At 42.3% G+C, this 13,888-nt stretch overlaps 2 protein-coding genes across 2 annotated transcripts; one reads left to right on the top strand and one right to left on the bottom strand.

Moving 5' to 3' along the window:
• The first annotated feature begins 5,406 nt into the window (after positions 1 to 5,406).
• LOC103355579 (mitochondrial Rho GTPase 2-like) lies at positions 5,407 to 10,723 on the top strand. Its single transcript, XM_008279426.1, has 6 exons — positions 5,407 to 5,413; positions 6,883 to 7,013; positions 7,121 to 7,201; positions 7,293 to 7,415; positions 8,291 to 8,493; positions 9,310 to 10,723. Exons 1-6 carry the CDS (start codon positions 5,407 to 5,409, stop codon positions 9,425 to 9,427), a joined length of 663 nt encoding a protein of 220 aa, XP_008277648.1. The 3' UTR covers positions 9,428 to 10,723.
• A 1,371-nt stretch (positions 10,724 to 12,094) lies between these two features.
• Positions 12,095 to 13,496, bottom strand: LOC103355567 (histone H1.0-B-like). Its single transcript, XM_008279412.1, has one exon. It carries the CDS (start codon positions 13,231 to 13,233, stop codon positions 12,646 to 12,648), a length of 588 nt encoding a protein of 195 aa, XP_008277634.1. The 5' UTR covers positions 13,234 to 13,496; the 3' UTR covers positions 12,095 to 12,645.
• Positions 13,497 to 13,888: the final 392 nt, after the last annotated feature.

Below are 13,888 nucleotides of genomic sequence, written 5' to 3' on the forward strand. Positions count from 1 at the left end.
TGTAGCAACAGACAGATCAGAACCATCTAGTAAGTGCAGATTTCACTGAGATTTTCATTTTTGTTTTAAAAAATTGGAATCAAAACAGACCTTAATCTTCAGTACTCGACGAAACATGTCCATTTTCAATAAGGTTTTTCTTTCTTTTGCTTACTTTGATTTAATTACTTCACACAAAAACTACGACCAAACCATTTATTTTTTAATATTTCTTGCAGTTTTAATTTATTTTGCGGACAGTTTTTACAGGGGTCACGTCTGCTTATGAGCCAGTTTCACCAACAGAGGGCAGTAGCAGCTTAAAGACGCTGGTTAGTTATTTGTATCATTTGCCATCCACATAATCTTTGACTTGGCGTGAATGCAATTAGCGCTGCTGCATGACCGGAGGACATATAACTGTGTCAGACATTTACAGTTGTGTCAGATGATAATCAAAGCGGAAACAGCACAACACACATACTCGGAAAAGATGTGTGTTATCAGTGTGCAGCAATGTGCATACGTTTAAGCCACTTAAATGAAATCTAAAATGAAATCTAAATAATGTTATAAATAGCTTTGATTCAGTTAATTTCATACATCAGTGCGACTTCCTTTTTACCTTCAGTCAGTGATGTTGAGATCAGGGCTTTGGGTGGGCTTTACCATCTGTACACTCCTACCATAATGTTGCATCCTAAACATGGTGTTGCATCAAAGCACATAAGTGATGACTTCTTATTCAGGTGGTGCAACTGCAGGTTTAAACACCAGAGGTCTCTGCAGACTTCAGTCTTACCGCTGTCGCTTCCAAACCTGTCAAAAGTAGTAGAAAATCTGTGCTCAATTCATAAAAAAGTGGTACTATAACCGCATAATGTCAAGAATAGCAACTGATGTTTGATCGACTAATTAGTCCTGTATGAGATGTGAATATTGCAGAGATGAAATAGTGTCCCCCCTATGAAATAAATCAGAGTTGGCAGAGTTTGTAAAAGAGTAATACATCCCTCTTTTTTGAATTAATTTTCCCCCTTTGCTTTCCCCTTTTCTCTTCTTAATTCCCTCTAATTTCAGCCTCCTTCCTCTAACTCTCTCCTTCCTCTTCCTCGCCTCTTCCATTTTATGTTCCCAAGAGATGGTCTAAGTGGAGCAGTTTGGATTAAAACTGTGTCATTCAGTGACCTGATTCATTTTTCTGCCATTTTTCATCACGCGGGTGATTCCCTCTCTTGCACAATCACTACTCCTTGACATTCAGCAGCTTTAAATGTGAAGCGCCATCTATTTAAGCTCTCATGATTAGTGGAGGCTAAGAGGTTCTAGAAAACCCTCAGAACAACTCGTCTTCTTAATTTATAAAAGATTAGGTCAACAAAGCGAACAATAGCGAAACACTGTAATGATGTGATCCTGGGCAGTGACAACATGCCGAGAGTTAATTGTATTTTACAGACAGGCACCGGGGTTTATTAGTGCTATCATCCTTTGAACTCTCAATCTCGTGGTCAGGTCTTGTGGTTGCAATTTCATTCCGTCTTATCTTGAACTTTCAGACGACTCAATTAAAGCAACACTATGTGACTTTTCTTAATCAGTGACAACAGCGGCCTCTGTGGACACAAGTGGTAACTACAGGATGCTGTTGCATTAAATTCTGCCGGACTGTTTGTTAGCATTGAGTAAGCGCTGAAGGGCAGTGGAATAAGTTACTCGTGCAACAAACACAAAAATATCGTCTTAGTACAAACCAGGTACGTTATTGTCCATTGCACCTTAGTATTGTGTGAGCCTCAGTTACCATTCACACTCTGAACTGTTGGATTATGAATCACGGCGACCAACACTATATAAAAACAAAGGATATTCCCACACCAACACAGTTCACTTACATATAATAGAGGCCATTGCTAGACATTGTATTACCAGTTGAGTAAAGCAGATCTAACGGGAATGGCAAGCCAGAGTTTGTAAATTACAGCTCTCAAGTTTGGCATTTTTCTGTCACCATTGCAATTTTTGAAACAGAACATGGCGAAGGTGTGGATCTGACAGAAAAATTAGTACACTATACATGCCCATATGGTAGCAATGTGTCAATCGCAAGATAGCCATGCCCTAAAGCATAATCTGCTTTATGGTCTGTGTTATTCTAAATGTAAACATAATTTACAAAATTAACTACATGCTGTGTTGAAGGAGACATAAAAATTGTAGTTGAGGCCATAAACTAATTTGGAAAATTTTTAATGAGGTAATAAATAATGAGAGAAGAAGGGTAATTTTCTCAAAGACTTCTATAAAGTTTAACTTCTCTTTGCAACCAGAGGAGTCGCCCCCTGCTGGCTTTTAGAAAGAATGCAGGTTGAAGGTATTGGCTTCATTTTTCAATGTCGCCCATTGTCCAACTTTGAAATGCAGCCTAATTGTCCAGCTAGTAGCTAAACCTCTGTTGAATTGACCTGATATAGTGCAGGAACAACAGTTCGGGGGGAAATGAGGCATAGTCCATTCTCTCTATTGCAAGTCGATGTGTCATTAAAATATTTGTACAGCAGTTATTTTACGGTAAAACAGTTGCAAAATGTTGCTGTAATGTTCCACATTTTCTCCTCCCACTTCATAATTTCCAGGTTGGTAAATGGCAGAACTGTTTCCCTGCATACACCGGACAGCACTCCACCTCAGTTGGATGCCCACACAGAAACATCCTCAGGTACTAATGTGGCATTTTCTCACTGCTCCGCTTCAACAACCTGTTTAATTAAGATTTCATGAGGTAATTTCTTGTTATTGCATTCTGTAGCACAACTTATATTCTTCCCAGAGGGGACGATTCAGTGAGTCTGACGAGACTGTTCTTCTCTTCTCAGCATAAGATGCAGCCAGACATACAAAAACTCAATGTGTACATTTTCTATTAGCAGTGTGCAATTTCAGTGTAAATTGTAGTCTGGCCACCTAAAGGAAGGGTGTGCACCTCAAGTGTAAGTTTGCCATGTCTGCCCTTGCTCCTCCCCATCACCGCTATGCTTCTTACCATTTTTAAAATCACTATTGGAAGCAACAACCTCTGAGCCTCTGAGGCCACACACTGAAAATATCAAGTTTTGCTGAAGACTTGAATCATGCAGGAAGGCAGCTCTGCTTGGATTTTTTTGGTGAATTTAAATGACAGGACTCACTTCCCTGCAAATGTTCTGCCAAAACAAATCCCCCGTTGTTACTTTGCAGGGGCATCATTGCTACATCCTGGGCTTAGCACTGCCCAGAACAACTGATTGGTTTAAATTAATACAAGCAAACTGAGGTGTGTTTTTTGTCTTCTATATCAGAGTGATCGTAAAGTGTAGCCAGACCATTCTCCAACTCTGACACAGTGCTGTGGACACGAGGTCTGGTTACGCAAAAGTAGTACATTTGTGGCTGACTGTGTGAGGTTTTGGTTGATTTACTGGATTATTTAGGGATCTTGCACAAAATAGGGAACATATTTTTAAAGAGTTCTCCACTTAGGCCTACCTAGTCTGTCTCAACTGTCATATATTTTTAAAAACTCTTCAAGAAGAAGACAGTGAACCTTAAAAAAACGGGGCAAAACAGAATCCTTAGCCGATTTTTTTCAAATAGTGATTCCTTAGGTAGCTGTTCATAAGACAAAGACACAAAAGAGAATTTGTCCTCAACACATTATGGTCTCAAAAAACACTTTATGTCTGCCGCCCTCAATTGCCAGGGGAAAGGGAAGCACTCTTAACTGCTCATACAGGAATATCTACCTTTTGTATAGTTTGTTTGCTGGATAGTGATACTGCAGTTTCACACTTACTTTATATGGTTATTATCTGGTTTTATTTAAGGTTGAATACAGCATTAGCAAATAATCAGATTTTAGAAGAACCAGTAGAAGTTAACATGCTGGAACATGTGCAAATCTAGATTCAGTCCTAAATTTTACTTGTAATCAAGTTTTATAAGGACAAATTGTATCTTTTAAAGAAGTAACTCTGAGGCAGACACATGCCAGCCAACAGTTTTATAACTCCAAGATGTGACTAAATTGCAGGCCAGAGCAATCTTGTGTCTGTGCATGAAGTGCCATTGCTGGAACAATCCAAATTGAATGCACCGTAGTGCCTTATTTTGTAAGTCTAGACTGAGCCACAGGGCTGAATTTTATCAAGTCATAAGGAAGACTGAACCAAGCTCCAAAGGAAGTTTTGATAGGATGAGCAGTGGTTTTATCCCTCTTTGACATCCATATGGTGTAAACTCATGTACGTACACCCGTCATGCTAAAACCTCAGCCTGTGTGTAATTAATCCACACTGAATTCAGACCTTTAGGGCATACATTTATATCTCCCTTTTATCCCAGTTTCACCGACAGAAAGACAACTATTCTCACAAACACCTGCCTTATGGACCTTAAGGTCATTAAGCTGGTGAGGAAAAAGTGCAGACTGGCAGTCTAATTAATGTACGTTTTGCCTCCCTCAAAGGCCTTCCTTTTCTCTGCCGGCTCTCACGCAGAGGCTGGACCAGTATTTTGCCTACTGCTCTCAGGCCTTGTTAAAGAGGAGGCGGATGCCCGGGTTTGTCCGGCCGTCTGCATCCATCCACCAGAGGTGAATAGAACATGAAGGGTTTAGTCAGGCTCAAGAGAGAGCATTCAGGAGGGGATGCTTCAGGCAGCGGAGACAGTATTTTCTGGGAGGGTTATCTCGCTCTGTCAGTCATCTGTATAATGTCCCTTGGTGGCCGTGTAATGGAAACAATGATACTGGCATGACCCTTGGTGGGGTTGTGAGCCTAGTTGGCATCTCATTCATACATTTGGGAGTGTTGTTTACCTGTCTCTAGTGCTATTTTGCACCATCAAGGCCATTTGAGCGTTTTCATTTAACATTGTCTGATTGAATATTGATGCATACACTATATATTATATAGGTTTTCTCAATAAAAAGCAGAGATTATGTCGACTTTGCCCTCTTGCTCAGCTTCCCAATGTGTAAAAAGGCTGGAAATATTTCTTAGGAGGGCGTTCTGCTTTATTTTCTTATTGCACTGGATTTTTTTTTTTTAAACTTCATGGTACTTGTGTATCATTGTTTGATGGAAGTCCTTTGAGGTTACCAAGGCAACAGTTGAATCCCGTTTCATTTTGCCTATTCTTTCAATCTGTCTCACTTATTGCAGTTTGCAAATCCTCCAGCAGTGACCTCATAATTAGATTCGTCTTATTCATGCTCACAACTAGAGTATTGGAGGCAAATTAATTCTTAACATTGATTAGTAGTTGAACAAAGAACCCCATGGAGTGACTTCAGTCTTTCCGCACAGAAAAGGGAATCCTGTCGTTTCTATAGACTCGCAGGGTCATTGTTAAGGTTTTGTTTAAGCAAGAGTGTGTCAGATGGGCATAATGGAAGGTGACAAAGGGAAAGTCTGGGAGCTCTGCCATGTTCAAGGTGGCCTCGGCCCAATCCATTAGGATAAATACAGCAGTTACTCCTGGCTTCATATAGTCAGCAGCCTGCATTTGACCCAATAAAGCACAAGACACATCGCTGTAACGTGGAGGTTCAGATATTTATCAACCTTTCCTCACTTTGAAGAGGATTCCCATCTGCACCAACCAAACATCTGGTGCAATCATGATATTTAAACAGGCAGAGGCACTGTTTGTCACAGAGGCAGAGGAGCACGAGACGAGAAACATCCCTCCTGCAGTCGCGATCTGTTAGCCGGGATGTCACCAGGTCACAACCTCGCTGGCATCCTCCGCCACAGTCGACTACGGAGCCTTTTTTTCACTTTTATTATGAGTTGAGATTTACGTCCCTCTTGCTGCTTCCCCCCCTTATCGCCATTGTCCTGAGGAGAAGGAGGAGGAGGAGGAGGAGTCACTGCGGGTTTGTGCAGAGAGAAAACACCTTTTTAAGGGGTGGAGGGGGATCTCAAGAAAGTCTGCCGCCCACACCAACAGTTCACTTTCCATCATTTATACGTTCTGATCATCTTGCTCGGCTCCCTGCATGCCGTCTCTTTATTATGCATCAAATTAACATGAAATGAGCCTTTGTGCTGGCGTTACTTGTAATGAACTATTGTATTAAGGAGTCTGGTCCTGCGTTATTGTTGTTGTGGTATTCATTCGGCGGATCAGTGAGCCATCCGAACCATCTAATTCAGCCGAATGTTTGTGTGTCGGAGGTGGGGAGCAGGTTTGATCATTGCACCAGTCCATACAGCGTGCTAATGTGCCTGTGCTTATAATTAGCACAGAGATGGAAAGGAGGGTTGCACAGCAGTCGACAGGCTTTCCAGCAGTGGTATTGATATCAGTGGTGATTTCAAATTGTCTCTCCCATTCCCATTCATCGTGTCATGTTAAAATGAACACAATCATAACACAGATAGGATTGTCCCACATGCCTGTGTGTTAGTAGCTTTTGTCTTGTTTACAGTGTGTGGGTTTGTGTCTGTCACTAACNTTTTTGCAGTTGGAGTCTTCCTATCATTTGTTGTCATTGTTGTTTATAACAGCACTTTAATTTTTTTTTTGATGAGATCTTAGATGGCGCAGCCACAATTCCTCAAAAAGAAACTGGTCAGCATAAGTGACGTTTTCTACAAGCTGGTCTGTAACCTGTTATGTTCTGTTTGGTGGCTAAGATGAATGAAACACAAACGAAGTGACTCTTCTTGCCACGTACAAGAACTCAAGCTCCTGTGGCAGGCTGATCGTTCTAAGCTGGTGCAACAATTATGTCCTCTGCTGACTCCTTTCTCATGCAGATGTTTGCCTCCAACCTCAGAGATACGAATACTGCCTGGAAAATTAAGAAAATGCCAGTTTGCATATTGTGTTTATTTTCTCAATTTGCATGCTTTACAGTGACACGGGAGAAAGAGGCAGACCTGGAAAAGCGCCAGACACAGCGGACAGTTTTTCTCTGCAAGGTGATTGGACCGCGAGGAACGGGCAAGACAGCCTTTCTCCAGGCCTTTGTGGGCCGCAACATTGCGGTATGGCACCATCAGTTGATCTGGAGCGAATAATGTCACATATTGCTGATTAAGGTGTGATATATTAGTGTCCATCATTCATTTTTTTCTCCCTTTGGTTTTCATAGACTAAGGGAAATTCCAGCAGTGCCTTCTCCCCATATGTCATAAATACTGTCCAAGTCAGCAACCAGGAGAAGTACCTTATCGTAAGTAGCTCCCATGCTGATCCTAATGCTGACCCTTGACCTCTGACCCTGGATAAAGCTTGAGCACCACACTCTTGTCTTTCTTCTGCAGCTCAATGAGGTAGATGTGGAGACAGGGTTCCTGAAGGCATCAGATGCCTTCTGTGATGTAGCTTGTCTCATGTATGACAGCAGTGACCCGCATTCCTTCGACTATTGTGCCAGCATATACAAGGTCAGTCACGAAAACATTACAGGCGCATTTAAAGGATGAAGTGTTCATTTGTTTTTGCTTTACTTTGTGTCATTGAGATCGGTTTCCATCTGTTTTACTGTATTGTGCGCTGGTGGTTGCACACAATCAGCCTGGTTGTTCATGCATTAATACTCTCTCTACAGTCTTTAGCAGTCTCTACTGTCCATACATGTAATTACAAAAAGCAAAAATAATTTGGGAGCTGAAAATTGCCAGGGCTAGATAATCTATAATAATAAATGGAATAGCAAGGGAGAGATACATTGACCTGCTTCCATCATCATTATTACTTTATTGATTTTTATTCTAGCAAAACAAAACTTAATCTGTAAATATAATTTGTCAGTTATTAAACAGGAGAAGGCAGACTACTTCCAGCTCCTGCCACGATTCAGAATCTCCTGGTAGCAAGATCTCATAACAAAAAAGGTTTCCCTCTGGAAAGATGCACCACTTGCATAAAGGGTAGAAATGGTTGAGGGTGCTCACTGAGATGAAGCAGTGGAAGAGAGACACTGGTGAGAAGTCATCAGGATTTCATTTTTTTTAATGTCACAAGAATGTTAAAGAATTTAAACCACATTTTCAAAAGTGTTCCAAAGTGGGGTCTCGTTTCTGATCATGGTGTTGGCAGGAGGAATATTTGTTATTATTCTGATTGCTAGTTGAATCAAAAGCTCCATTTAAGGACGACTTGTGATTTAACTTAATTACTGTCAAGCTCTTAAACACCACTAAATGCAATGGTTCACAGTCATGTTTTACAATAAGTTATCTGAATTTCAGTAGGGCCCCCTTTAGAAAATCCAACAACTTCTCTCTCAACTAAACTCTTTATCCCATTTCTTATTCAGCAACACTACATGGAGAGCAACATCCCATGTGTGCTGGTTGCTTCCAAGGTGGACCTTTCTGAAGTCAAGCAGTTCCACGGGATGGCTCCAGCAGAGTTCTGTTATAAACACAGGCTGCCTCCACCGCTGCCCTTCTCCAGCCTGTTACTCGACTCCACCAGCAAGAACATCTACACCAGGCTTGCCTGCGCAGCAATGTACCCGTACGTTTCAGTTCCACAATCTACGACTACTCACGGAGAATCAGGGTTTGCTACAGATGACGAAAATACAAAAATCAGTCACTGACATGGAGAAGATTTTAGAAGAAGGATAAAAAGATTAGAAATCTAGTGTGTTTGTCTCCACAGTCTGCTCTGGTGTTCTGGTGATAGGTAGAGAAGTAAAGGAAGATAGACACTTGTTTAAAGAGCCAGTGTTGTGCTTTTTAAGCTTTCAGTTTATTTCCGTGGCTGTTTTGTGGATGTAAATGGTCAACAAAGACAGCAGTCCACAGCAATGAGGGTTATTCCTTCCCACGAAAACACTGCTTCTTACCTGCCTGACACACCTGATGTGAAGTCCAGGCTTTTCTGCGTCACTTGTTTACTTCACGACGTAGCACATTTTCTTAAAGTTTGGTACACCCTCAAACAAAGAAGCAGCAGCTCCCTTGCAGCATTTCTTCACTACAGCTGCTTCTGCCCGTGCCACATCCTTCTACTCATAGATCTGGGGATACAATACGTAACCAACATTGCCTCACTTTTGTCGAGCCAGCTGACGAATGAGGGCACAGTGAGCTTTTTGTGACGGGGACCTTAAAGAGACAGGAGCTAAAAGGGAACGTGTCAGACAGAGGGTGAGAGGAAGTGCTGCAGCAACGTACAGTATGAGACAAATAATGTGATTTAGTGTACCTCCAAAATTCCGTTTTTGAGCTTTTAATTTTCCTCATTTTGGCTTTTTAAAGGTTGTTTTTTTTGCTTTTTTTGTTTGGGTTGCCCTTTTTTGTTTTTTTTTCCCCCTCCAATCTCCAGACACCTGAATGGTTCAGACATGAGCAACACATCATTCTGGCTGAGAGTGGCGTTGGGCTCGGCTGTGGTTGCAGTTCTGGGTTTCGCTATCTACAGAGCCGTGGCCAGACTGAAATGACCAACAGCGAGTTGGGTGATTGTGTTTTTTTGTCGACCTGAAGCTCCATCCATCAAGACCAAACCACTGAGGCCAGATCCAGAACCATTGCAGTCTAAACTTGACGAAGCCCTTATCATCACCATCATCATCATCATCATACTTTTTACCCTAAAGACTCTAAGGAAACTTTCCATATCTTTGCCATTCTCACTGTCTGACCTCTTCACTTTGAAGTCAGCTCATCACAACAGTCCAGAGGCAATTGGAAGCTGATGATGATCGCGTTGTTCCCTGTGCTGCCGTTGCCCAGCTTTTTGCTGCCTTATCTAACCAGGCTAAGTAGGGGTTAGCCTGTCTGCGCTTGATGCACAAAGAACTGCTACTGTTAGTGTCCAAAAAAAGGTGCTTTATCATGGGGAAGAAATGCAGGAAGATAACAGTGCTTTCCCCTCAATCATCTGATGAGTGTTAATAGTGAGAGTTTTTATATACATGCAGTGTTTCCCAAGCATAATAGAAAAATGCCAAAATGAGCAGACTAAAGAACCAAAGGGGAGCACATGACGCATTTTTAACAAACGATTGGCTTTCACGGAAAATCCCAAGTGAACATTTCTCCTTTTGACCAAGAGACGACAGAAGATGGTCCTATCCGATTTGCCAAATAACTCCAGCAGCAATGAATAATAGTAGCATGTTGCCTGCCCCTTAGGCATACCGTTTTGCCTGAGAATACATTATATTTAGCTTGAATCTTATTGTTAAAATATTTTTAGCAGTAAGGCATCCACTGAAATGCTGTAGCAGGGAGAGATTTCTCTTTGTGCATGAAAAAGATTGCTTTATGTGGAAGACGGCGGTTTGCATTTGCAAGAAAGCAAAAAAAAAAAGAACGTCTTCTTCTCTAATACGAAGCCAGGTTAAACGTGAAGATTATAAAATGCAAGAGAAAATGTGGTCAGATTGATCTCTGCTTTTGCTCGATTAGCCTCTCTTCTGTTCACATTGAAATGGAATTAATTTTAATTGAGACTGAAATAGATTAGTAATTTGTGATTTCTCGATTCCCATGCACCGGCCACTGTGCATACAGTTTGACTGTGTTACATAATCTGCCATTGTATCGTTTTCCCAACATGAGTCGGTCATGACGGTGTCTGTTTTGTGGATTAATTCAGGCGAGGGCCTGCTCTTTCTGCAGGACACATTTCTGTGACTTTTAAAATGCTGTTTTCTTACTGAAAGTGAACTGATTTAGATGCTTAATAAAAGACCAGACCACACTGGGTTGGGACTTTGGCCCAAAAGATGTTACGGGTGTTGGGATGAAAGATATGTGGTGGATGCTCTGCTTAATGTTAATATGTTTGACAGTGGGTGTTTTTTTTTTTAAATCTTGATTTGCAGAATATTTATTTTCCCAGGATTTATACACAAATATCAGACCGCGAACACACACAATGCTGCATGTGTGTACGAGTGAAGGATTCAGAGGAGGCTTTGTTTCAAACATTACGGTCTGAATGCCATATGATCTTAGTCACAAAACCACATTTGTGTCAAACATAATTTGCTTCAAAAATGGATATTCTGTGGTTCTTTGGAAATCGGATTACCGCGTGTTGAAGCAACGCCAATTACTACCCTTCACATCTCAGAATGCAGCAACAACAAGCCTGAACGAGTGCTCCTCTTTGATCATTCATCCAGGAGCTGTTTAATAAGGTTCGTTTGATGATCTTACACTTGTCTTTAGAGATCATAATGAATAACGGTGTGTAGAGGGTAATTTCTATGTCATCTTGACTCTCAGCATCAGTTCGGCTCCAGCCTGGCTGCTGCTGCTGCTGCTGCTGCCTCCTCCTCGGTCCCACAGCTGCAGTGAAGACGCTGTTCCTGCGCGTCGCCACAAGATGGCAGTGTTGTTAGCCAGGTGAGGAGCAGGACAGCGAGCGGTGGGTGTGTCTGCGAAAGCATCTTCTCAGTGATGCGCAGCCGCTACGGGAGAAGGAGATGATTGGGTTTGGAGTGTGTGTGTTCAAACCAGGGTGAAGAAAGTAAACGAGAGCTCCAAGTTCACCTCTATGCCCTCTGTAAAGGACAAATCTGCACAAAAGACACATCATTTCTCCACTAAATTAATATTCTGACCATGTTATCACTGTTCAGCTCTCTGAAGGTGTTATATTTCTGTTCACTGTATAATCTCTGGCATGCAGGTCTTCACTTTAAATCGCTACTAAACTCCTCTCTGCCCCCCATGGATGCTTGGTAAAGAAGTTACTTAGAGGAGCGATTGTAGTTGTTAATGTAACCTGATGATATTTAACACTGCTGCTTTTTATGTAGTGCCCATTTCATAGTCAACACTTCATAACTCGCAGTCCTCTTAAGTGTCACTATATTTAATCAGCCTCCTTCTGAGAGAAAAGCATCCACCTCACTGAAGCTCCACTTTGTCTGCAGCATCTTGGTGCACAATAGCTGTCATTTCTTAGAGAGAAAAAAAAATCAGGTGGAGGAGGTTTGCTTGTCAAAGATATCCCTTTCTACACACACACACGTATCCCAATGGAGGAAATAATACTTTACGTTCCATCTTTGAAATACCCAGAAAGTCCTCCTCACCGAGCACATTTACGCACGCGTAAAATGCGCGCAATAAAGTTCACAAACACTTTTTTGTTTTTTTTAGAAGATGACAAAGGTTTATTGAACTGTAGTGTCAACAGTCTTTAAAAGTGACTGGAAACAGTGGGATGTTTGTATATCATGAGTCGTCTGAACATGAGAATTTTTTTTTTTTTTGACAGAATGGACGCTGAATGACAACTATGGAGCCTTTAGGAAAAATCTTGCTGACGTCCACTGCCTATGGTCTGTACATTGTAAAGGCTCAACAATGCTCACCATTCAAACATTTGTATTTTCAGTATGACCCCGTGCACTAACAATAACTATAGTTAGTTGGACTGTATTTACACTTTCAGTCGAGCTTACACGTATCCAAGGATCAGACAGAAATTAACGGTATTATTATTATTAACGGAATAAAAATGCTCACAGGTATTTCTACAGCTTCTTCAGGCTATAGTGCAATGGAGAGAAAACTACTGGTAGAAACAGCATAAGTTTGCATGAGACCTTACAAAAATAATACATATACGAAAACATTTCCTTAAGTATTTACAGTGACTTTGTCTTTCTCATAGTGTCCTTTCTTTTCTTTTTTTTCTTTACTTCTTTTTTGCTGATTTGGCTCCCTTTTTGGCCGTCTTTGCCTTGGGCTTCGCTGCTTTCTTTGCTGGTTTTGGTTTGGCCTTGGCTGGCTTGGCTTTCTTAACTGGTGCCTTTTTGGCTTTCACCGGCGTCGCCTTTTTCGCGACCCTCCTCACTTTCTTTGCAGCTGCCTTCTTGGGCTTTTCCGGCGTCTTGTGCACCTTCTTGGGTTTGGACGCCTTCTTGGGTTTTGCGGGCTTCGCAGCCTTCTTGGGTTTGACGACCGCCGCTGTCTTGGTGGTCTTTTTGGTTTCCTCCGGCTTGTTCAGCCTGAAGGATCCGGACGCGCCGATGCCTTTGGTGTGGCGCAGCGTCCCGTCCGCCACCAGCCTCTTCAGGGCCATTTTAATCTGTACATCGGCGTTGTCTCCCACCTTGTAGTTCTTGCGCACGTACTTCTGGATGGACTGACGGGACGCTCCGCTCCGGCTCGCGTCGTGAACAATAGCGGCTCTAATCATCTCCGAGTACTTGGGATGAGAGGCAGGTTTCTTGGGCTTGGATGTCTTCTTGGCTTTGGCTGGAGCTGCCGACGTCTCTGCCATGATGACTTTTCTTTCTTAATAATAAGTTAACAAACAAGTCCTGGAGGTGTAATTTCAGCCGGCTCGGTGCACTGGAACGTCAGGAAGAGCGGAATAAATGCGCGTCCAGAAAAAACGCTTTTTCCTTTTCTCTCTTCCCACAAAGTCCTTGTAATCAGACAATGTCAAGCCGTGTTTTTAAAAGAAAAATAACATTAATATAATCATCCGCACAAAGTGTCGCGTCTGCACACCGGATCACTTAAGTGTCTTATTCCACAGGCGCTTCAGTGAGCCTATGAAGCCTATCTGCGGACGTGATTGAGAACACCAACTGCCAGCAGCTGATCTAGCGGACTCCATGGAACTGGCGCCGTCCCGTTTGTGTTTCTTCATCCTCCAACTCGCGACAAATATAAAAACTGCGGATGAGCTGTGATCCACGGAACCTCATGGGCTGAAAGCAGAGACATTGGGCTTCACGGGGACACACTTGTTCCGCCGGATCGGCGCCGGCGAACAACTTTTATTCCTGGAAAACCCGCTGGAAGTAACGCGTGCCGTGAACAATTTTGCACAATTCGCGTTAAATTGACCCAAACGGACGGAACCGGCGGCCGAATCACGCGACGCAAATCCAAATCGAATCTTTGCCCGGTGCGATGCGCGAGGTTCG

This window comes from Stegastes partitus, unplaced genomic scaffold, assembly GCF_000690725.1.
Source record: "Stegastes partitus isolate 25-593 unplaced genomic scaffold, Stegastes_partitus-1.0.2 Scaffold158, whole genome shotgun sequence".
Taxonomy (NCBI): Eukaryota; Metazoa; Chordata; class Actinopteri; family Pomacentridae; genus Stegastes; species Stegastes partitus.